General features: G+C 33.6%; 1 protein-coding gene and 1 long non-coding RNA gene across 4 annotated transcripts in view; one reads left to right on the forward strand and one right to left on the reverse strand.

Moving 5' to 3' along the window:
- Positions 1-20,559, reverse strand: part of ND-13A (NADH dehydrogenase (ubiquinone) 13 kDa A subunit) — a 35,159-nt gene extending 14,600 nt beyond the window's left edge. The window contains exons 1-4 of one of the 2 annotated variants that reach the window (XM_067264431.1): positions 20,409-20,559; positions 17,506-17,559; positions 6,527-6,649; positions 1,007-1,305 (exon numbers count right to left, since the gene is read on the reverse strand). In XM_067264431.1, the coding sequence (XP_067120532.1) occupies positions 1,288-1,305; positions 6,527-6,649; positions 17,506-17,559; positions 20,409-20,522 (309 nt within the window). In that variant the 5' untranslated portion in view covers positions 20,523-20,559 and the 3' untranslated portion in view covers positions 1,007-1,287. Of the gene's footprint in view, positions 1-1,006; positions 1,306-6,526; positions 6,650-17,505; positions 17,560-20,408 lie in introns of those variants that run through there. The other variant, XM_067264430.1, reaches the window with a different exon arrangement.
- Positions 1-25,698, forward strand: LOC136970061 (uncharacterized). 2 transcript variants are annotated; one of them, XR_010879936.1, is made up of 3 exons: positions 1-185; positions 24,976-25,028; positions 25,481-25,698. It is a non-coding gene; the product is annotated as an uncharacterized lncRNA (long non-coding RNA). The 2 variants fall into 2 exon arrangements; XR_010879935.1 differs by lacking the exon at positions 1-185 and adding an exon at positions 20,711-20,760.
- The last annotated feature ends 530 nt before the right edge of the window (positions 25,699-26,228 follow it).

The raw sequence follows: 26,228 nt of genomic DNA on the forward strand, positions 1-26,228 counted from the left end.
TGTCCCCTGCTTAGAACGGTATATAGGTTAGTGTACGAGTGAGTATATTAAAACAATGTCAGCCATTTTTAGGTGGAGTCAGCAAGTAAACAAAGCTATTTAAATGCACCAGAATAGATCCATTAAAATACTTTCACGTGCCGAAAAAATACTTCCATACGGTATCATTTTTTAGCACAGTTTTGGCATGTATGGAATTTTTTAATCTGAAATCTCATTTAAAGAATTATTTAAACAAATAAATTTTGAAATTATTAAAATTGTTTTTCTATTTATAACTTAATAAAACCTCCAATAAGATAAGGAAAAATCAATATAAATTATATTAAATATGTTTTTAATCAATTTTCTATTCGGTTGGGAAACACGAGCATGTTGCACCCTCCAAAAATGAATGTTAACCTTGCAAAACCATTTATTTACTGAACGAGGATGCAATTTGTGGCATTATCTCAATCACAATATGCATTTTATGCACTTAATTCCTCGAGTATCCCTCCTTCTCCCTAACGAAGTTGCTTAATGTTCCGCACCAGCGAAGGGTATGCCAGGTTGGTATTATCCCTCTCGTCTTCTAACCGAGTGTTGCTAGCAATTGAAAAAAAATGAGAGAAGAAAGATGAGGAACAACTTACAGGAAATACATTTTGTATCATTAAATAAATAAATGGTTTCTGCCTTAAGCCGATCTTTGGAGTGTGGAATGTGTTTTATGGTTTCCCGGCAGAAGAACAAATTAAGATAAATAACGTAATTTGAGACGTAAGGAAATTTCAGAGTCACATTTGGGTCGGTTAACTAAGAAATTTATACTTTAATCCAGTGTGTTTTGATTAATGTTTTACAAATATAAGGAAAAATTCCTTCACACAACAAAACATTTTCTGATAAATATTTATTAGATTATATCTGATTTAAGACGTAAAATTTTAGGATTTATACGAACAATTTTGTTTATCATCAATCATAAAAATGCAATTTCTTTTAAGTTAATAAATATGGTGAGTGAACATTTTGAGAAATTTTACGTTAAAATGCTGTATGTTTAGTACTTGGGATTGATCAGAAGCGGGTGCTAGATGATGCTCGTACCGGAAACAAGGATGCTAGATGATGCTAGATAACGCTTGTATCAGAAGCACGGGTGCTAAACGATGCTCGTATTGAAAGCATGGGTTCTGGACGATGCCTGTATTGAAAACAATCCGAGTTGAGCCTCAAATTTTCATGCTTTGACTAGAGTTTGACTATTTGTTGCAACCTGTCATTAGCCACTCGGCTGCTCCATTATGGGCTCGGGTAAATCTACGACGTGAATAAAAAAATGCCGTTTTAGTGCTCTGGGATAGAAATAAACAAATATTCGTGATCATACAAATCGTAGACCACCCGAAAGAACATGCTTATGATGTATATGTAAATACATTCAGTGTAATCAAACTATTTGAATTAAAAATGACTACATTTTTGGAATGCACTGCATGAAGTGAAAAGCTGTTTCAGAACATACTCTCGTAACTAAATTTGAAAGAAATGAAACAGAAATCAAACGAAGAGTTGGAGAGTTCTGTTTTTTCTTTTTTTTTTAGAACAAGTATAGTATTTCTGTTTGCTCCTCCAGAAATTATGATGTTTATTCATACGATGTGAAGTCTGAATATGTTTTTCTTTTTTTTTTCCGCCCAGTGGGCACTAAGAGGGCCTCTTATAGCAAGCCCATTATGGGTTCGGCCAGGCCCACAATGGGGCGGCCGGGTGGTGAGGGACGGGGACCGACATATCCTGACGGACCACCCCCCGAAAAATTCCTGGGGATTTTTCGACCCGTCCGGATTCGATCCCGGGTCCCCCAGGGCGGCAGGCTGCTAACCTTGACCGCTCGGCCATCTGGCCGCCTTGTCTGAATATGTTAAAAGCTGTACATAAATACAAAAATAAAATATGCTTCCTTTGTTTTATGTAATTAATTTGTATAAATTTAGTAAAAGAATCTATTGATCGTGTTTAGAACCAGAAAACAAAGGAGGCAAACAGAAGAACGTTCGAATTTAACAGCATGTAATATGAGTAATGTTTTTACGTGTTAACACACGTCTGCCAAGAAAAAAAACAAGCATTCTTACGTGCATTCAGTTAAATAACACTTGCACAGATCATATTCTATGACTTATAAGTTACACCATAATAAGGTAAACCCATTTTCTATTTATGGTGATTATCCCCTGCAGAGATCGTCGGGAATGTTAATCCTAAAATACACCGGAAGGGGTCTCTTACTGAAGATTTATGATCAATTTTAAATACTTATTCGTAACACTAAATAACAATTACGATTAAAATCACAGAGTTAAAACTGAACTAATTAAATTAACCCAGTTCTACTTACGATAATTAATTATCTGAGGTAATAAATATAGAACTTAATGCGGAAAATTTATGTTCCGAGCACCTAAACTAAATACTGCTGCATTTCCGAGTTGATATATTGTTTTGACGACGTTTATTCGCATTTATAAATAAATATAAAAGCCCAAAAGAATACTTTTTTTTAGAATATACATTCAAAATAATATTTTAAAGTTTTAATTAGTTTATTTATTTAAAGTAGCGCAAGAAAGAATGCTGCAAATATGGCAATTAAAACGTAAATATTTATCTACTAAAACTGCATTTCATAAACGCAACAACATTTTATTATTTATTTACAGAAAAACATGCTGATCGGTTGTTATTAACGGATCAGCCGTTAAAAAATAACAATAATATTTACAACTTGTATGTGATTCATTTATTATTGCCTAAGTTCGACAGTGGCGGCCACTTTTATACCCGGAACTTAGCAGAAATATGCAAGCTTACGCAAAGGAAAATGCTTTTTTGTTGCTTGCAATGCCAAAAGGGCTACAGTGGGGCATTTCTGTACTAATTTCTAATACGTTTTGATAAATTTAATGCTGCTAGAATAGAATATAATAGAGGGTCTGAGAGAGATGAGATGCAGCCTGTCTCAGTCACAAATGTGGAGTTAAAACTTAATAGTTGCATGGTGTTCACCTTAAAATTTGTCCAGGTGTAACAGTTCTTCTCGGCATTGCACGAGTATATGCAGACGGTGCGTTAGCTTCGCTGCAATATTCGTAAAATAAATTAATTAATTTGAGAAAGGTACCGTACGTGGAATAGTTTCAACAGAAATATGTCAATCTTCCAATCTTAAAAGCAAAGTTTAAATTAAGAATTCAATCACATAATGTCGACAGCTTTATAAAAACATTACGCAGTCGACTAATTCGCAAAGCACTACCATAATACCTTATAGTAACAAACCCTGCTGTGAAGTGATTACACTTTCACGATTGCATAAGAAATACACATTCGTGCAATGCCAGAAATATCTCTTTTGGCCTGGATAAATGTTAAAGCGAGTGCCCCGTATTTATAATATTAATATACAATATATAAACATTTCTACCAAATATTGACACTAAAAATAAACTTTCTGAGTAACAAATAAGAAATTTAACAAACGTAAGGCTACACGTAACTGCATTTACTCAAAAAATTAACAGAGAAGTCATAATATTTGTAACCGAACGTAAACAGAATCTTAAAAGGCTTTTATATATCAAATTTATCAAATATAAAATATTTAAATAAATATTCTAGAGATGTGGAAAATATTTTCTCTTGACGATTACATTACTTAAAATCTGATAAATTTCATTTCATAATTTCTTATCGCTGATTATTTTATGGCTTTATCTTGTTAATTAACTACATCTGAATTTTGCCAGTTGCTCGTGTTTACTTTTTATTTATCAGTGTTATGACTAACGTAAAAATTCTCTAGCAAAGACCGATAAAAAAACACGATTAGCAGAGATAATCTCGATCGAGTTGTTTGATAATGCGGTTCGTGTTTAATAATTCAAATCTTAGTTTTATAGATTAGTTTTTTACGTACGGACTCGAATGAATGATTAACAAGAGGCACCTGCGCATTATTAGTAATATAACTAAGAGTATGCTCGTTACGGATGGGCCCGACTTGCATGGGTGATGAGTAAGAAGAAACGTCTATAAAAGGACGTAAAAAATTAGATCGTACGTCTCGCTTGTCTAAAAAGTCAATGTGTTAATTCAATAAATATCGAGTATTTTAAAAAACTGTAAATGCCAATAAGGAGCAAAAGTTAAGTCCAACCCTGCTCGAGATATGATACGTGATCCCCCCATCCTGTCAACCCCTTGATCTTTAACCACCGAAATTTAATAGCATCGATGCCCAATCTCTTCCTTATCAAAGAAGTTACACTGATCTTGAACTTTTTAAGGCTCATTATCTACTTAAATTAAAAATCATACGATAATCCGGTAATTTGATTTTTAATGAAACTTTATCTATATACATTTAAAAATCTCATTCAAAACTAACATAATTGGATGGAAGCCAAGTTGACTGTTTGCGTTGATTCGGAATGTTGTTTAACTTTAGAATCGTATATTATTGTTCTTTGTCCTCAATGGATAGCTTTACCCGAAAACGTTTTTTCCCCCTGTAGAACGGTTGTTTCAAATTACGTTCTTACACGTGTCCTTGTCGCCTTAGCCTCCATTCAATTTAAATAATAAACAAATCTAAAATATTAAAGATTACAGTGATAAAAAAGGAATTAATTCGTTATTTAATTTATAATTCGTGTGCCGTTATACGTGTTTTGGAGGTGAAAACAAAAATATACTTTCAGACTTTCCAGGCCAAGGTACCCCTACGGATGACAGAAGTACTAGGATTTTGGTAAAACTTTTCGTTCCGATATCCGAAAAAGCGGAATTACAAGTTGAAGAATTAAATTTAGTTAGCATTTTGGAATTATCGTCAAAATATTGATTACGGTGGTGTAACTGAATGGTGCCTGAATTTAAAAAATTTACTTAATATAGTCTTGCAAAATCAATGCTACCATTTTAAATTACTGTAAATATGTTAATTATTATGTGAGAAGTATGCTATGTACACCTACCACCTGAGTTTGGTCTCCCACCTGCATTCAAATATCTTGTTGTCTACTATCTCCAGGGAGCACAGTAAACAAAAATGGCAACACAACAGAGGAACATGTTTAGCGTTCTGCAATTCACAAAGTCGGAATTGCTTGTCGTCGTGTAACGTGAGTAATTTGCACGAGCTGCAGAATTATACCTGCCGTGGGAGGAGTGACAATAGATATGTCGTAGAGAGTGTAGGAAGGAGTCGAGTATCGGTCGAACGCACGTCGTGCAACAAGAGGCGCGCGCATTGAGAAACCGTAATGGGCAAATGTGAAACTTGGATGGTTTTCCGATGCTTTAATGTATGTCGCAACATTGTTGGATAATTATTAACATGATTACAATAATTTAAAATAGTTAAAACGTTAAAATTACAGCTTATAAACATCTGCAGATTCAAAGCTAAAATGAAATTACGAATGTAATCGACCACCAAATGTAATCGTTATAATAATTCGGCATTACAGGCATCGCGTCGATAGCCTTAACGATTAGATAATTTAGAATAATATCATTAACACAAAACTTTAATCATTTATATTAAATTAATTTCATTATTATTGTTTAACTGAACTGATGATGATATTTTGTTGTAATTGGCATTAATTTAGAATTTATATTTGTAAATCATATTCAACATTTTGTGTTTACGATTCTGTAAATCTGATGTAAACTGTAATTCATAATTCTAAAATAATAATAGAAACCTTAAAAAAAACTAACAAAATGTAAGATTTAAAACATTTTGTAATGGAGTAAATATATCCATGGAGGCCAAACTGCATTTGCGAGCTACCTATGGCTCTTCTAGACTTATTGCAGCTCCCTTACTTATAAAATTTCTTTTTAAAAGCTTTAAGTTTGCAAAGTATTTACATTACTTAATGCTAGTTTGCATCATTTCATTCACAGAATAAGCAGGAGATCGATAGAGTACGACAGAAAAGAACGGCAGTAAAGAGCCTATAGGAAAAAATATTTAATTTGTAAGTTCTTTCGTGTGTTTTTTAAGATGTTAACATTTAATATTGTTCTTTTAGAAGTAATTAACCTCAACGACAAAGGAGTAAATCCAGTAAACACTGGTTTTATCCCCTCGGCCACTACTGAATAACAACAAATAAATGAAAAATTACTTTTCTAAAAATTATTTGAACCTGTATTTTCAAATCTAAAAATATAAAAGTGACCTTCCTAAGTCATTAAATTACACATTTTAACATTTTCGGGAAGTCTTAAGTCTTTCTCCGAGTAAAAACATATTTATATTTATAATTAAAAACTATATATAATACAATTCGTGTGAATAGGAACCATTTTATTTATAAATTTACCTATTTTTAACCTTTAGATATTTACGACTTATAAATATCTATTCATTTTAAGGTATAAATAACAATGATCCGAGATTTCTTAAACTAAAATAGTTTTCCGAGCTTATACTAATATATATCCCGACTAATACGGTACGTACCAGATTTATATAAACCTTGGGATGTCCTAGAGGTCCTCCGCCGCCATTACACCAAGTGTGATTATCCTTCACCGGAATGGGAGGTGTTTCGGCAATAAGATCAATGGCAAAGTGTTCGTTTATCTGAAAAATATAAAAAAATCGTAATTATTTTCTCCTTTTTTTTTATCAAGAATTTTAAATAAAAGTTCCGAAACCTTTTAAAATGAATAATTAACAAACATTTTCGGGTTACGCTTCATAAAATAGTCGGAATATACGTAAGGATTTTTGGAGCTTTACGTAAACAAAGATCCGGTAGAAGATACAAGTTTAATACAATAATATTAAATGATATTTTTGAAATTTTAATCGTAACAAATTAAATTAAGTGCAATATTTTACTTTCGAGCGAATAACTAATTTGGAAAGTAAATTAAAACGACTTTCTTTCCACTAAAATTGCCTTCAAAATAATTTTGGACAAGTTAACTTGTTAACATTATTTTTTTTAAAAGATTGCAATTGGCAAAACATCAAAACTTTTAAAATAAGTCACATACGAGGATGTTTTAAAAGTTAAAATTTGTTTGCATTTTTAAAATTTTCCTATTATTTAGAGAATAAATGAGATTAAAATGAGACTTTTAATATAAAAATATTTGGAATTATCCATAAAATCGTCTTTCAAACATGAAAATAAAAATAAAATCCTGCTGTTTACTTTGATATCATCGCCGACAAACAAAAACACACTTGGGGCAAGTGAGTTTTGCATTGCGCATAAATCCCAGAAACGTTCGAACGATAGAATCGGCCGTACCACAAGGTCCGGAATGAGTTCTACCGTTTTAAATTACGCTAATTATTATCCGAGAAGCACGCGATGTACTCCAATTAACAGAATAACCGTCCGAGTTTCGTCTCCCACCTGCATTCAAACATCTCGTCTATTGCATTTAGGAAGCACCGTACACGAAAACAGCGACTCCACAACAGAGACGTTTGCATTCCGCAGTTTACAAAATTGGAATTTATCTTGTAGTGCAATGCGAGTAATCTGCGGGAGCCACAGAATTGCGACTGCCACGGAAGAGTGGGGACGGATATGCAGTAGCGAGCGTAGAAAAGATTTGAGTATTGGTCAATTGTGTGCCATGCTACATAAGGTTCACTCCGTTGAAAAATCATAATGGACGAATGCGAGACTTTAACGGTTTTCTAATGTTTTAACGTACGTCGCAACATTAAATTACAATAATTTAAAATGGCAGCATTCGTTTTGGAATACCCTGTACGTACACATTATTTAATACGAAGGTTTTGAATCACTGCCAGATGATCAACTCATTATAAATGTCAGTCAACAAAATGCAACCTAGAATTTCACTGACTAAAATGTTACCAAAATTTTTAATTTCAAAGCAATTTAATGCTCTAGATTGTATTATAATTTATTTTATAACTATTTTGTTTAAAACCCAATAATGGCTGCTTAAAATAGTCAAAAATGTTTATTTGGTACTTTTTCTCTTGCTGGATATTAAAGACTGATTACTCTTGTTTATTGACAATATTAATTATGTTTAAAAAAAATGTTAAGCAATTTTCAAGATTTTATACTTTAAAAATCGGTAAATTCTTTTCACGGAAGAGTACGAAACTTAGCAGTGTGGCAGCAATAAATGACAAATAAAAGCACTTACTTTCAGAAAACATTTAAATAGGAAACTAAACATAATCGTGAATTTTTTCGCATCATTTTGAATCATCTCCAGCCAAAGACGATTCAAAGTAAAACTAGAAACATTTAATAGTAAGTATTTTTGGTTTGGTTTACTCAATTCTCTATACGACGAGCTGGAACCTAATAATAAGACACACTTCCACAACATTTCCAGCAAGCCGATTTAATAAAATTTAACAAAACGAACATTTTTGGCTATGCTAAATGGTCAGCTTTGGTTTTTAACAGTCTGAAATCAAACATCTAAATAGAATACTAATCGATCTGCATTCTATTTACACTTCAGACTGTTTAAACCCGAAGCAGGCCACTTAACATTAAATTGCTTTTGGGTTCCTCCTTGCAGTGGTCCCCGTGTACATTAGCTTTCGTCGAAAACGCCAATCTTCTAGTGGGATGGTGTCGACTCCCGGTGTGATGGAACGATTTTCTTTTGGTTCCTCATTTCTGAGTGTAATAAAATTTGTAAAATTGCATTTATTTGCTACTTTTATGTTGTTACTCCCGACGACCACCTTGTGGATTTTTTTCGAGTGTGTTAAATTACTTTACCATGCACCACCTTACGGTATTCTGTCGTGAAGACACATTTCTTGTCCAATTATATGCTGAAATTAGATTACGTATTGTTGTTGGATAACCATGCTGTTTGACAAGTTTATTGATGTATTCTAATTTCCTTGTTGTTCCTGTAACACTCGTACAGTGCATCCGTGCTCTTCTGATTAGAGACCTAATTGTCGAAAGTTTGACGTAGAAAGGGTTGGATGAGTTACGCATGTTTTATTTCCGTTAATTTTTACACTTAAATTTGGAATTTTTATTTTGTTCTCTTTTAATTTTAAAATGCTTTTTATATTTGATTTGTTAGTTTGTTCCATTTCTATAGATTCTAATTGAGGATGACCTGTGAATAGGTCAAAAACATTTTTATTGTATTAAACCTACTGCTGGAAGTAAATAAGTGTGTTTCTATGTCTCGTTGTATTGCTTCCTGTTATAATTATATAAAGTAATGTTAAGTATCTTTTGTATTTATGTTTATATATAGCGAGTATATATAGTCCATAGTAAAAGTCTTATACACTTATATCTGTGAATGATGCACAATGTACTACACACAGTAATGAATGCAGCAGAAAAACATAGAAAAATGAGAAATACACATTTTAAATAAACACACTAGAAATGAATGAAAACAGGCAAATGAACACACAAGAAATACACATATTACAATCCGTGCTTGATGTGTTCTTTAGAATTTCGTGCTTTCTATTCATGCTATTTGCGCTTCTGTACTAAATTGGTCATGCTCTGTAACTTTGTAATAGACTATTTTCTGTATCCCAAATCATTTTCCAGAGCGAGAGAATAAGCAATTTTACACAAGTGGTCTCGTTTTGTAGCCCGTAGTCATTTTACTATAATTATACATCACTTCAAAACTAGCTAGCTGCGTTCGTGAGTTATGCGAGTGTATAAGGACTTTACCGTACATCCCGTATACCGTAATAATATAACATAATTATCAATATTATATGAATTTTTAAAAATATGGTATTATTTCATACCATGGAAACTTTCTTTGGACTGGCAGCCATCGCCAGCCCATAACTAAAACTGAAATAGAAAGCCGTTTGGTATCTGTGAATTACTAAATGTGATTTTGCATTATAAATGGCATTGCCATCGCCAAATCGTAAATTCTAGTATACATTCACTGTATATAACTTTTACTGTTTGAGATACTTTAGGTGCCATTCATTAGTTTTCTATACGCTTTAAGGAGAAAGGGGAGTCTAGAAAAGTATATCATTACATACGATGCAGGAGGTCGATGCACTATCTATGTGGACTTCTCTAGTGGTATTAATGCATACAAATTTGCTCTTGTAAACCGAGACAGATTCATCAGGTGCTACAGGAGCTTAAGCCCTTGTTAATGATGCCAAATATGATTTATCAAACTATCTGCAATATAATTGTATTGCACACATTAATAAAAGGTACTAGTAAAAAGTAATAAAAAGTACTTATATACTTTTGAGTTACTCCTCTTTGGGTTCTTCCAGATCTGTTGCTGCTGCTTGCTTACTAGACTATCAATTAAAAAACACTTGCGGAACTTTTTAAAGTCATTTCTTCGACGTCGTGGATGCCCGTGAACTATTGCACACGTAGTTAACAAGGTGAAAGTTTTCTAAAAATGCATTTTGACTTCCCCCCATCGTGGGAGAAAATCAAAATGACTCAAACACCATACAGGTAATTAATGGCCATCCCCTCAGTGTCACACTCAATTTAGTGTCAATTTTGGAGGAGAACAAATGATAGAGTCCACCGGTGAGAGAGTAGATAACCACCGAATACCGATCACGAGTTTGCGCTTCACTAGCAGGCTAACCACGTGGAGTTTTCCAAGTTTTCTTCATATTTGTAACACGTAAATAGGGGCCAGTTTCCCATAGAAAACCTTCCCCTGAAAAAATCACCCAAGAGTCACATTTCTGTATACAAAACAAACAAATGATAATATTAAATCAAAGTCTGACCATACTTTCAAAGTACAAGTAACGAAATTAAATAATATATATCACCTTTCTAAAATATAATTAGCAAACATTTATTCTTTATAAGAGTCAAAAAAATACTTTTTTATATAATTTAAAACATTTTTAACTTGAAAAACTGATTGTCGTCTTTAAATTGGAAGCTTTTTCCTGTATTTATTTTCACCAAAACAATAACAGTAACAAGAGGGGGGAAAAAAAAGAAATGTGCTCATTGTTCGAGTCCAAATCTGATTGCCAGAAATGAATTGTTTTAAATAGTGACATTCAAACATACCAAAACTATTATTCATTGTGTAAAATTAGCATTTTGTGTAACTTTTTTAACATAAAAACATTAAAAATATTATAATAATTGATATAAAGTTTTACAAAAAATAAATTTAATATGTTAATTCACAGAAGAACAATATTTCTTCTTATAAAGTATATAAGTATGTTAAGGAGGCACTCTCCATCTATCTATATCAATACAATAATAATAAATAAATAAATAATTATGCAAATATACACAACAAACGAAACCCGACGTCATAAGCAAATACACCAACGACTGCCGTAAATGATCGGGCTAAATTTTGGATATATGATTATAGATTAGAAATGAATTCGGCACTAGAGTTAGGCGTTAGGCACCATTTCTTGTTAAAATTAATAATTATAATATTTATTTAATTAATTTAGATTAAACTGGAAGAAAAGAATCGGCCCAAAGCGGGAATCGAACCCGCAACTCCCGCTTGCTGTGCGAACGCGTTGCCAGTTATGCTACCCGGACCTTCGATCCGATCTCCTCTTCCAGCATATATAAGTCTAAGATATAACCGTCGGCGGTTATATCTTAGACAATTCCATCGCTTTCCTTTAGATTAGTCTTTTTATATTAATTTCTTATTGCTTTTAGTATTTAACGCTCTATTAATTCTCTATAAAATGTGTTTTTGGTATGCATTTTGGACTGTCTAGAACGAATTAATTGGATTTACATAGATTCATATGGAAATAATTGCCTCGGTTTTTGTTGGTTTCGGAATTTGTCGATTGTTTCGGACGAATTATCGATGAAAACGGAGGTATCACCATACATTAAAAATGACCTTTGAATTACGTAGAAATTTCCACAAATAGAAAAAACTTATTAAAGTTTGTTGGAAAATGCTTACAACAACATACCAAACATACCAAAACTATTATTCGTTGTTAAAGGATATGTTAAAGGTGTTGTACGTTTGATTTCAGTTACAGTAAACGTTTGTCATTTGTTTTATATGCAATAACAAATTCAAATTTAAAACGGTTTGAACATTTAGTTAAAAAATCAAAATATATAAAAATATTTATAACAATATCTGAAATATTATCAATTTAATACACCTAAATACTCAATGAAGACTAAAAGTAGTTGAAAACAAAAAATTGCATCTAAAATAGTACAGTAGGAGCCGTTCTTCAGGTTAAGTCTTAATGCTCTCCCTCTCCCCCGCGGGAAAATTTCGAAAAATCCCTTCTTAGTGTGCATTTTCATGACGTACCCTAACCGTGTACCAAATTTCACCTCTTTAAGTTCAGCGGTTTGCTCTGGGCGATGATGAATCAGTCAGTCAGGATGAGTAATTTTATATATTTAGATAATTCGGCAGTTCATTTGTCTTTAATAATCAGGTTTATGAAGAAAAACTTCATACTTGCAGATTTTGTACTCGTTTGTATCCTTGCCCAATTTGCACAATCTGGCATTACGCAGTTATTGAAGCTACTGGACATGGTTAAAAATTAAGACAGCGTAAGCACAATTATTCCAAATATTACAGGTTCTGACAAGTAAAGAATTTTCAGAGTCTTGCCACAAATAAGCTACGTATTGATTATTGACCATTTGCGACATGCCGTAATGAGCAAAAATTTAAAAAACTAATAAGTAGGTTTAAAATTAATAAATACAATTGAATTCTGACAGTTTATGAGTTAATTATACTTTCTATTTGCAAAATTTCCTCAACCTTAACACAAAATAAGAAAAAAGTGAATTTTTAAGAAGTTTGCGAGATTTCCTGCGATGAGAAGAATTTCCCAGGTTAAAAAACAACCGGGATCCCGTTTGAGAAACCCTAAAAAAAACCTCCATAGTAATCTTTATAGTTACTCATTTCAGATGCAAAAGCATTGCAATTATTATATCAATTTTGCAATATTAGTACTTTCTGTTTTAAAAGCAATAAAAAGCTTATTTCTGTTTACATCTAAAAAGGGCGAGTTTCCATGTTTACAGACTCCACAGAGAATTACAGAAAGTGAAGAAATGCTAAACAACACACAAAACTCTGGATTTAAATACCTTTTTATTGATTTATTGTTATTTTTTTCTACTAATATATGTTCATTCTTTTATGTTAAATATAAACCAGTATTGTTATGTTCAAAATCAATTCAAATGCCCGAACTTTTCAGCTGTTCTCACTCTTTGACCCTCATACAAAAAGCCATAGAGAGAATCGTATGGGAATGAAAAATGAATATGAGGAAAAATAAATCATTTGGAGAGAAGAGAAGAACAGAAAGAGATAAAGGAGAAACTCTCCCCAAAGAAGACAAACATTTATTGAACTTTGGATCTGATTCCTTAGCTAAGAAAAGAAAGATTCGGGAGCAGCAGAAGCTCTAAGGAAAAATTGAAAATGAGAAACAGCAGACAATGCACGATAACAGGTGCGAAGAGAAGGAATCGGAAATCGAGTAGTAGAAAGAGATCTCGGAAAAGTAGTTCTCATTCAATTTGAAAGCGTAGAGGATCTGACGACGGAATGAAGTCCCGAAAACATTTTATCTGTTAACTAGTTTAATGTGGAGGACAGCCAAGCCAGATAAGAAGAATGTCAGATAACACAAAAGACTGAAGGTAAGGCATTTTGTACAGTCGAGCATGTCGGTGCATTCCGCGTAAGGTTTAATTTTCGGCTGTAATTTTTATGGTACATGATAATGTTTTAATACAAAATTTTCAGCTATGGTCGGACAGTAAGATGATTGCAATTGCCATGGCATCTTCATAAAACATATGATTATTCCCCAGATTATTATTTGTGGAATAAACCATTTTATGAAAATGTTTGCAATCACATTTTTACACAATATTATTATTTAATAATGCTGTACTGTTAAAGTATGAAATAATTATAAAATTATTTTTTACCTTTTGTTTATATAAAGGAACTTTATGACAGGCTGATTGGGCCGAATAATCACAAATCTATTGTACAGTGGGGGTATGCTAGAATGAACATAATTAGTTCTACAACCTCATTCATTATAGCATCTGTTCATACTAGCATACACTAAAATATACTGTATGTGTTTAGGATAATCCATTATTCTGGATGGGATGGTAACTTTGTTCCAGGCCCATAGCCTATAGCAAAATAACCATCCAATACAATCATTTAAACAGGAAAATATAGTACAAAATCAAAAATAAGGAAAGTATAAACAATCTTTCCTTAATGAAATCTATTAACAAACTTTCCCTAATAAAAAGCACAATCTAATGTTGCATTGAAGATCAGATAATTAAACCTTCTGGGAAGGCCCTAACACGTCATTTGTGTACACCTGTTATGTTGCCGATTGTATAAAAATGAATTAATTCAATAGAAAAACTGAATTTATACTTCCAAAGATTAAAATATTTCAAATTAAACTGAAAAATCCAAGCTTTTGTCATAAATTGTTTTCAAGAATTTAATATCACTAATTAAATCTTATTCTTTATTCTGTAGAAGTTAGAATTATACAAGGTTATCGTTGTAGAAAGAATTCTGACTCTAACAGAACAGAGTTATCATCATATTTTATTATACAAGCTGTCTCAAAACGTCTAGATACATGTAATGTCTCTATGGATGATGGTAAGTCAAAATAAACAACATCAGTATATGTTATGGATTAAACATGCATCATAACATATACTCTTGTTGTTTATTTTGGCTTGACATCATCCATACAGACAGTACATTACTCATATCCATACTTTTAAAATAGCTTGTAAATATTTATATGTAATCCTGTAATTTCTTGAATTTAATTGAAAAAAATAATCTCCACATCGAGTACAAATTATAGAAAACACAACCATTAATGGTCATTTACAGTATCGACCGAGGATAACTCCTACATCTGCAGTTTATAATCATCCACTATGGCTGGCTATCGCTTTACCCTGGTAAGGTGTATATACACCATACCAGGGTAAAGCGATTGCTCAGTGTCATAGTTGCATGATTACAGGACACATATGTAGGAGTTGTTTCCAGTTGGCAATGTAAATGTAGAAAATATATTTATAAAGTATCAAAGCCATTCCTAAATATTATAAATACAGCCAAGCCCACTTAAAAGAGTACTCTCGGTTACCATGTCACATCACTTGCAACGATGACCGATTTTTGTTTTGAATAGTAAACATATAACGCTATCAATTCAACACAATTTTACTTAGGTTTCCGTTACTGGTTTTATGTAGACTTTAAAGAAATTAAAAGCTAGCGGCTTTCTTTCTTCAGTAACACATCACGCAAGGAACAGTTGATTTATGTATATTTTATAAAAGGAAATGCATTTCGGGTCTTAGTGACCCCTCTTCAGTCCTTAAGACTTTACAAAGAAGGAGGTAGATACGAGTTACATTATACAAAATAACACATATAATATTTTAACAAAATTGTTAAAAACAATTAACTTACATGGTTGATTGTTGGTTACAATTGACATAAGAAAGTATGTTGGGTAATGACTTTGTAAACAGTTTACTAGGGTTGCTGCAGAGTACAGATCATCATTGAGTATAATTTTAATGATATCTCTAATATTAAAAAATTTAAATCTTCAATAAATTATAATTAAATTAAATATTTTTTTGACAGAGTTCGACTAGAAACATATCGAACTAGTTTTGACAGAGTTCGACTAGAAACATATCGAAAAGCTAGATTAAAGTGAAAATGGCAGTTTTAATTTGGTTCTGGATTGAAGGCGAGGGTGCAATTTATATTCGAATGAGCACGCGCGTGACAAATTTTAACTGGTTAGAACCAAACGCTTCATTGCATTTATTTATATGTTTCTCGTTGCTTGAACATTGAAAATCTTTACTAGATACACTGATGTTGGACGCACACAATGTGCAGAAAAGCTCTGAGTCAGACACCCTACATCCTCAAGATAACACCACAAAACTATTTCAGTCAGTTTTAAGAAGCCAGCCCTCCCTAAGTGTGCACTTTGCCTTGCTCATGATTTATAGTTTCTGTCGAAATGAAAAATGAAGAACACCGTTAGAAAGCAGAAAACCAAGGTGCATGCCAAATATATAAGCACCCACTTAAAACCAAACTTCTGTCTTTGTCTAAAGATTGTCTCTACAGAAGTTATTAATATTTACGATACTAGTTTAAAACCTTGTACTTTCTGGCACTAGGTCTGCTCGATGTTTAATTTTATAGTGCGCTAGAAAGATACAAGATTTTAAACCAGCGTCCTATAACATTTTATTTACAGTAGAAATTGAATTTATTATCGCTCGACAATTATTATTTTTGAGATTTCTGAGGTAGCCAAGAACGAGTTATATCAACCATACCACAACCCAAAAACATATAATACCAACTCAAATCACTTATAACAATCACTTACATCTCCACAATTTTCGAAGCAGTACAAAAGTGAATCTGGAAAAACCTTAAAGATAAGACTAAAAGAACATTTACGTGCTATTAAATTTAATTACACTAATTTTGCCATAGCCGTGCATTGCAATAGCGACGTCTGAAACCCCTCCACCCTAACAGGTAGTATCCACATGTGGTTCCATCCCACCCGATCTGGTGAACCTACCCTGCCCTCCCGCATAGATACAACTTCGTTCTACAAATGCAACCGCATACTCAATGATGATCCGTATCCTGCAGCAACCCTAGTAAACTGTTTACCGAGTCAATTACCCAACGTACTCTCTTATGTCAATTGTAACCAACAATCAACCAAGTTAATTTTTTTAACAATTTTGTTAAAATATTACATGTATTATTTTGTATAATGTAACTCGTATCTACCTCCTTCTTTGTAAAGTCTTAAGGACTGAAGAGGGGTCACTAAGACCCGAAATGCATTTCCTTTAATAAAATATACATAAATCAACTGTTCCTTGCGTGATGTGTTACTGAAGAAAGAAAGCCACTAGCTTTTAATTTCTTTAAAGTCTACAATTTTACTTGTCTCTATTTCCAACAAGTAAAAATGAATAGTATATGCCTCAAGGAAATACAATAATAAAAAATGTGACAATATCTTAGGTCTTACATGGACGAGGATAGATCATTACAAGTAATTCATAGGCTTTGTATTAGAGAGAAGATTTGGAATAAAGTTTTGTCATCTGTATGTTTAAATTTTTCATAAGAAAATTGCTTGGGAAAGAAGTTATAATTTCTATACTCAAAAATATTTATTACTAAATGAAAGAAATAATAATTTCAACATGAGCCATTAGCTGATAAACAAAAGTTACTCTACCTTCATAACAAATGATTCAAATAAAGTTTTTGACTATAGTTTACCTAGAATTTACATAGTTTGACACATCTTTTTACAGCATAGATTCATAAAAATTAAATCATTTAATATATTCTTACCTGTTTTGGTTTGTCAACGAATCTTGCCAGTCGATAGTCATCTTCAGTCCATTGCTAAATAAAGAAAGAAAATATTTTTTAATAATTATTATTCAACGAATACAATCTTACAGAACATAATTTCAAAATGTAAGTGTAATAAAGGTTTTTTAGATTAATATTTATAGTAAAATAATTAGAATTATTTGTAATTAAATACAAAACCAAACCCAACGTATAATTAAAAAATACGGCCTGATTCTTATCGGGCTATGATATAGAAAATTAAATATTAAAACACAAAGTAATTTGGATTAAAGATAGACAACTTAAACTACCATCTTATGTAAAATTTAATTATAAGAAATAAATTAACTAACTTAGAATATTCTGGAAGAAAAAATTAATCCAGAGAGGGACTTGAACTCGCAGCTTCTGCTTACTGTACTACAACACTTTAAGTACCGTATCAACTGTACCGTTAAGAGATTGGCTGTATTCGGGGGAATTATATGGAGAAACTGCCATCTTGTCACCTCCAAAACTGGCCTTTGCTCGATACGTTTTGCCAATTTCTTTCGATAATTGACAATTGACATCAGGCCTTGGCCTCAAATACTAAAATAAGTAAAATTAAAGTAAAGTAGAACTTATCTGCATCTAAATAAGCTTGCTAATTTACCATATACTGATTTACCCAACATCTTTCATCTTCGTCTAGCCCTTCCAAATTTAGAAGACAGAGCAGCTTACTTTGATAGAATTCTTACCTAAAAATATTTTAATGGTTTTATTCCACTCTTATTTTAACTCTCATAATTCCTCTTGTTTTTACCTTCTATTTTACAAAATTTAGTAGCTCTGTCCAACAAGTCATAGACCAATTTGGAGAATGACACTTGTAGAGAGTGTTATTTTAATTTCTAAATTAAAAAACATTCTCTATAAGCATTATTCTACGTTCCAAAGAGTTTAAAGCCTGAAGATGGATTCATAAGATTTCAAAAAACATTCATTCTCAGTGTAAATATTTCACATTACTGCTAGACTTTGGGCGTATGACGTAAGTTGATAGTTTCTCCAGTTACATAGCAGTTTTATGTAAAGTCATATATCTGTTGTACCGTGATTGTCCCATATTTAAATGCATTATGTGTATTTTAGCTGTTTTTGCATGTTATTTTGTTACCTTTGTGTTACTTTTATATTGGCGCTCCTTTGCTACTTGTTTTGGAAAGCTGTTTTTTCATACATGGCATCACCTTATAAATATTTTTTAGTAAAGAATATACAGCATGTATTACCAATGTGAGAGCTTCTGCTGATATATTTAGTGCACAGGATTGATGCTGTACACTACAGAACAGCAAAATTAAACTGTTTATTAAATATATGTACTATGTCTATTATAAAGTTCTTCCTAGTGAGAATTCGAGAATAGCTTTAAAAAAAATAGGATCAATGTCTTGGTTTCTTGTTACGTCTGATCAAAACAAAAGAGAGATAAAGAAAACTGTGGAGCAGAATATATTGCAAAGGGCATCAGAACTCAGTTCTTTTTTTGGTGGTTTTTGCTCATATAGAGATGAGTTGACAAGATGAGTTCCAGTGACACCAGCAGAGACAAAATCTTGCTTATATATAAAAATACAGGCAAGACTTACATCCTTTACATGTGTAGATACAGGGTGTCCAATATGTCTGGCCACATACGACTTAAGACTGTTGTGCAATTATCAAGAAAACAATCCATTCAATTCAAAAAATGATATTTTGGCAAAATTATCCATACGATGTACACATACGTTTACAGATCCAGCAGATTTCGAGCACGGCTTGAAGTAGAAAATCCACCTGAAAACAGCTTATGAAAACCGATCTTTTACACCATTGTAAAATGACTGCCAAAGCAGAAAATTTGATTGCAATGCAAAACTGCATCTGCCTGTTTTCTGCACCACAAAGAGTTATTGTAAAACAGGTTTTTATAGGCAAATGGTTCCAAAGGAAGAACAAATTCAAATTATTTTGACAATAAGGGCTCTCAGTCAGTGTAAAGCTACCAAAGACTATAAAAGGCTTCAGTCAGAGTTCCCACTAATCACATACAAGTTTGGTTGTAGCTTTTTAAACTCCTCGCTGGCTTTGTACTGAAAGAGAATCCTCGTCATCAAAATAACTCGAATTAATTCCTCTTTGGGACGATTTCACACTACTACCAACCAGGCCGACTCAAACATCAAATACACTTACGTCGACGGCCGATTTGTTACGACCAATCGGAACAAGCATTACAAATCGAAACACCAGCCAACCATTGCAAGTTTTTGTAATTTTTAAAAAATATCTTCATTATCCACTGGACTAATATCGTAAATTGGTGGATATTATCTTATTTCGCTTATCGACGATTCCAAAAAGTTTTTTTATTGCCAACGTTTCTAATTATGTAGGTTTTCACAAATCCAAAGTTCCATCGGCCGTAACTTTGAAATGCTCGTCGACCGATCCGGCTCGACTACAGAAATTTAACTTTTTAAATCCGTCCAACCGGCACTAGTCGAACGAACCGCCGCCGTCGTCGCGGCAACACAACTCGGAATCGGTTCGGTCGATCGCCCTTACCCGGCACCGCACTTCACCCGTAAGAGTATAAACGGTCATCAACGTAACTCCTCTGGGGTCCATATATTATTATTACATACAGAAGTGGGAACAAATACATCTCCGAACGAGGCTGTTGGGGCCTTATCAGAGTCTCAGACCACGTGCATGAGAGTAGAGGGGGGCGTTCAAACCCCCATTCGGAACTGCAATTTTACCCACAAGGGGGTGCTGAAGTACGTAAACATTTATCATTTTACTACACGATGCGTTATAAAGCATTTTAATTAATCATAAATGGAAAAAGAAAGCACTCGAACCTGTCCCGTGTGAGTTACTTTCTCTTCCGGTTCCCAATCCCTTTTAGTGCAAATACTTCGCCATTTAAAGCTCCAACTTCTCGAACGGCAAACGGCACGTATCACCGCCGCCATTTTGAATGGCTGCTAACTCCAACCGACGGTTTCGCACTTTTGCCACTTAACTAATAAAAACAGAATCATATATATATTTATTAAATTATTAACTATTATTAAAAATTTTAATGAATAATTAAAGTATTAGAAGTTAACTCGTTAAATCTAAAAATAAAATATATATATATATTTTATAATACGAAAATAAATGTATTAACTTTTGTGCGCGAAGAGGAAAGCATGGTATAAACAGTGAGTGAGTATTGTGATAAAAGTTTTATTCTTATATTTTATAATATTATAGCGTTAATTGATTTTAAAAAATGGAGTTTAGAATAAGAGAGTGTATTGAATATTTTAAATTTCTATTTAGATACGTAAATAACTTTAATTGTCGATTGCAGCGTATTATAAGCTGTATGTGATAGAAGTGACGCATCTTGGCTACCTAAGGTAACATTAACCGCCTATTCTCTGCTACTATGTCACTCGCTGTTGCTCACCTTGACCGACGCTTCGCATGTAGTTGTGTACTTCGGTGCAAGCAACAACTCTCATCAAACACCCGCCCGGGGACGAGCTCCCGTGCCCCCTAAAATTATATAACCGGTATTCCGTGAATAGTCAAGTGAGCTACTACTCATCTGGGCTAAATAGTTAAACTTGATGGTATTGATGTGTGGAGCATGCGATGTGACCTCCAGCTGCGTGTGGCTGATTTCGGGAGATGTATCTTGCAAAGGGTTGTGTAAAGAAGTGGTTCCTTTCACTTTTTTTCCTGTTGTGGACAGTGGCGTAGCTAGGATTCTCCGGGCCCGGTGCGGAACCAGATTTGTGGGCCCCCAAAAAAATTTTTTGGGTCTTTTTTTTGTGATTTTGGGGCCCCCATGGGCCTATCGTTTTCCAGGGGCCCAGTGCAGACCGCACCTACCGCACCCCCTAGCTACGCCACTGGTTGTGGGTATGAGCTAAGGCCCCAGTAGGGTCTCGCCCGCCCATCTCGTTCAGAGGTGTATCTATGTAAATATGGGGTCTTCCAAAAAGAATGTTACCATTTTTAAAATTATTTTATTTATGTTAATTATTAAGTGCAAATAGCTAGACTTACACTGTTGGATGAGAAAATGGCATCGCACGGATCTACAAACGCGAGACAAATTGTGGAATATTTACATTATCAGACACGTAATAACATAATGCAACAAAATATTTTGCCACTTGCTTTTATAGTTGTTGTCTAAACTTGTTTGGAATTTTTTTTACCAATGATTTGGCAACATTAGCCATATTACTAAATGAAGATGAACCCAAAATCAAAAGAAAGCATATTTAGGTATACAAAATGTTGAAGAAATGAAAACAACACAAAACACCGGGTTGTGTTAAATAATGTACTCCAAGAACCTATATCCGGTGTGACCAAAAAACAAAAGAAAAAGTTTACCATAAATGTTTTTGAACTTCTGTGAGTTCTTCCTCAAGTGTAAAACGGAGTTTCTGATGGGACAGAGCGATCGGTAAACAAAATTTGTGAAACATTCGAATCTGTAACATGAGCCGTGCATGCATATCGGTAAGGGTTAACAGATATTAACACTTAAAGTTCGGAGTCCATCGACACCTGCCAGGCTACAGACAAAACTAACTCATCTTTATAATTGATGCATGTGTCGTTGAAGGTCAATTTATATATGTGGATGGCCTCTAGCTATTTTAGGTGTTCCGCATGTGACGTAGTGCAGACGAGCTTCACCTGGTTAAAAGCCGCCACAATGTCAGGATCGAAGGCATAAGTGGCAAGGGTGGTGGTGTTTCTCTTATGATGTATGTCTGCTATGTGCTCCTGTAATCTGACACCCCCAAGGAGCATTTTGTCGATCCTATGTAAATGAGGTCCCTATCAAATCTGTTGTCTCTAATGGGGATAATGTACACACCCAGAAGTCTGTTCTGGTTGGGGGGTCTTTCCCATTGTGGAGGATGTCAAAGATGGTGGGACATCTCCTTAACGTGATTTTATCCTGGTGCTTCTTGGTGATCTCGGTATAAAGAATTTTAATGTACAGATTGAATGTGATAAGGACTCATTGTACAACGTCAGGACGGTTGTCACTCTGCATGTCAGCCATGACATTGCGTTGTGAACGTGTGAAGTGATAGCGTTCAATCAATTTATGTGTGAGCCTCGGGAAACCATGGGTGCATTTCATCCACTACATTCATTCATCTACTACACAAGCACTTGCTGCTGAGCTAATACATATACACCATGTTGCATTTACCCATGGTTTCCCAAGGCTCACACATAAATTAATTGAACGCTATCACTGCACACACTCACAACGCAATGTCATGGCTGACATGCAGAGTGACAATTGTCTTGACCTTGTGCAATGAGTCCCTATCGCATTCAATCCGTACGTTAAAATGCTTTATACCGAGATCGCCAAGAAGCACCAGGTTAAAATTACATTCAGATGTCCCACCATCTTTGACATCCTCCACAATGGGAAAGACCCCCCAACCAGAACAGACTTCTGGGTGTGTACAGTATCCCCATTAGAGACAACAGATTTGATAGGGACCTCATTTACATAGGATCGACAAAATGCTCCTTGGGGGTGTCAGATTACAGGAGCACATAGCAGACATACATCATAAGAGAAACACCACCACCCTCGCCACTTACGCCTTCGATCCTGACATTGCGGCGGTCTTTAACCAGGTGAAGCTCGTCTGCACTACGTCACACGCGGAACACCTAAAATGGTTAGAGGCCATCCACATATATAAATTGACCTTCAACGACACATGCATCAATTATAAAGATGAGTTAGTTTTGTCTGTAGCCTGGCAGGTGTCGATGGACTCTGAACTTTAAGTGTTAAGATCTGTTAACTCTTACCAATATGCATGCGTGGCTCATGTTACAGATTCGAATGTTTCACAAATTTTGTTTACCGATCGCTCTGTCCCATCAGAAACTCCGTTTTACACTTGAGGAAGAACTCACGGAAGTTCGAAAACATTTGTGGTAAACTTTTTCTTTTGTTTTTTGGTTACACCGGATATAGGTTCTTGGAGTACATTATTATTAAAGAAATGCAAAGTAGAGGAGAATATCGGTCCAATTGTAATTGCTATTGGATGAGACTGGTCTCTGGATAATGATGTACAAATTATCTTAATTTTTCACAATCCATTTTCCAAAAATACGAAATATAATGTATCTTTACAATGCAAACATGATGATACCTAATTGCAAAATCATTCACACTACACTGTGCTTCAAAGATGTGAATAAACATAACAAGCATTCCTTCTTGGATTGTTGGTTGTCGTTGTGATGTGTTTTTTTTTTTTGCCAATTACACAGTGTGAATGTGACAGTTTAAATCTAATAAAATAATAATTTATCATTTTATTTATTGTCTGATAGTGTGAGTCAACCTAATGTTGCAATATTCATTAAAACAATGGAAATCACATTTGCCCATAACAATGACTCAACCATTTATCTTTATGTCACATGGCGCACACTGATCGATACTCAAATTCTTCCTATGCCAGCTATGGCATATCTGTTGTTGCCTAAAGTCTCCTAAAGCAGCCACAGTTCTACATCTTCTGCAGATTACTTATGTTATGCAATGACTGTATAACATGAAACACCTTCTCTATTGCAGAGTTGCCAGTTTTGTGATGATGAGATGATGAATGCACATGAGAGATGAAACTGGGACGATCATTCTATCAATTGGTGTACGTCGCATGCTTATTAGATAATATTTAGCATAATTACAGTAATTTAAAATGGTCGCATTCATTTTGACCCTAAAAGCAATTTCTATTTGATGTAAAAAATAATTATTGATTAATATCATTTTGCCATGTCAGGAATTTGAACAAGGAAATGGACATACTGTGCTATAAAACTAACCCACAGTAGACAGAAGATTCTCTCCTTGTATGATTTGTTACTGATGGTCATGTAATGTAGTGTGGTTGCTTTCGGTGGGTGCCAACTTGGTAGGGAGCACTACTTTGCAGGAGATTGGATGCAAATATTGGGATAAGCAAAAGTATCTTCAACTTGCACCGTGATCAGTTAATAAAACCTCTCGTGACTGAAGTGTGTGGCCTGCATTATCCATCTGATTTCTATTGTCTTTTTACACTCTGTTGTTGCTCGAGCAACATCGTGTGATTATTGTTACGAAGTTTCTTCTTGTTTTCGGCTGGAAAATTTAGCAGAAAACTGAATAAAATCTGTCGAAATTAAATGGAGTTTGGACTGCATTTACGTTTGAATTTAACGTTGACTTCATTCTGTATTGACCTCTTTTCTCTTACGTAAATAATTTAAATAAATTTGCTTTTAAATTGTTTATAATTATGCATTTTTATAATTATCCTAAATTTCATCACCTTATATTTGATTAGAAAATGTTGATGAATCTTTTTCTTTCAGATCAATATTAATTTGTGAAGATTTGTCGTAATTCGACAGCTTGCTTTAAGAAGGTATTTTAGGATTTTCGTTTACTAGTTCAGTGGTTTTCAACTGGGGTGCTGCTAAATATAGTTCCAAGCAGTACTGTAACATTTCTTACATATTACTAAAAGTACAAAAGGCACAATAACTCCATATCGATAAAGAAGTAGGGGTGCCGCAAGACCCAAAAATTACCGAGTTGGAGTGCCGTTATTAAAACAAGAGGTTGAAAAACACTGTGCTAAGTTTTGAATTATATAGGATGACCCAAAAGCCATTTAATCAGGATATATTATTTTTTTAAAACGATTAAAATAGATTTGTCACTTTGTTGGAAACAACCGAATCACCATTTTAAAAAAGATTAAAAATAAATTTCATTTAACTGGCTTTTGGACCACTCTGCATTACTTTAAACATCACAGAAATGAATAAATTGTAACCATAAGATAATTATCAGGTTTTTATGTAATATTTTCAGATTATTAAGAAGAAATGATTTACGGAAGTAAAATAATTGGCCTGTTTGGCCGTCTGTCCAATCGATTATTCTACAAAATGCCGACAAATCTAGCTTCAAAGAGAAACGTGGAATCGCCTGTTAATTTTATGTTTTCTTCTTTAGCCGGAAATACAAACATTCTACCAAAGTTTAAACTTCTGGGTGTCAGATATGCTAATAATTTAACATTTAAACAGAGGGACGTATTGAGATTACGTTGCAAAGATTGCTATTTCAAAAAAGTCGACGATCTGACTTACGTGTTTTGCCGTACTCATCCCCGACACAAACAAAAGCAAAAGGTGATAGACATCAGGTATAAATGGATCATTACTCATATTACTTACGGCAGGAAAAAATTTTAATAGTATGCGACGACAAATTTAGTTCTTTTGTAAATGTTATATATTGATTGATTCTGAACTTCCTAATAGGATAATGAATATACCAAAGTATATAGTCTCAAAACTTTGATTTTTTTTGTAATAAATGTATCTGAAATCATTTATTGTCTACTTATTCCGGAATTTCTGCATTTTTATATCCAAACACCTTTACGACAGAGCAATTTCTTAAACTATGCCATTCAAAACACTACTTTATTAGAGTTAACAAAGCATTTTCTTAGTCGTTTTTGTTCGTCGTCGAGGGACAAAATTTGCATTTTGGATTGGTTTTGAAGTTTGCTTCTTCAATGACTAATAAAACAGTGTTTTTGGAATGTTAA

The sequence above is a fragment of the Centruroides vittatus genome, unplaced genomic scaffold (assembly GCF_030686945.1).
Source record: "Centruroides vittatus isolate TY-2023 unplaced genomic scaffold, ASM3068694v2 contig_1891, whole genome shotgun sequence".
NCBI lineage: Eukaryota > Metazoa > Arthropoda > Arachnida > Scorpiones > Buthidae > Centruroides > Centruroides vittatus.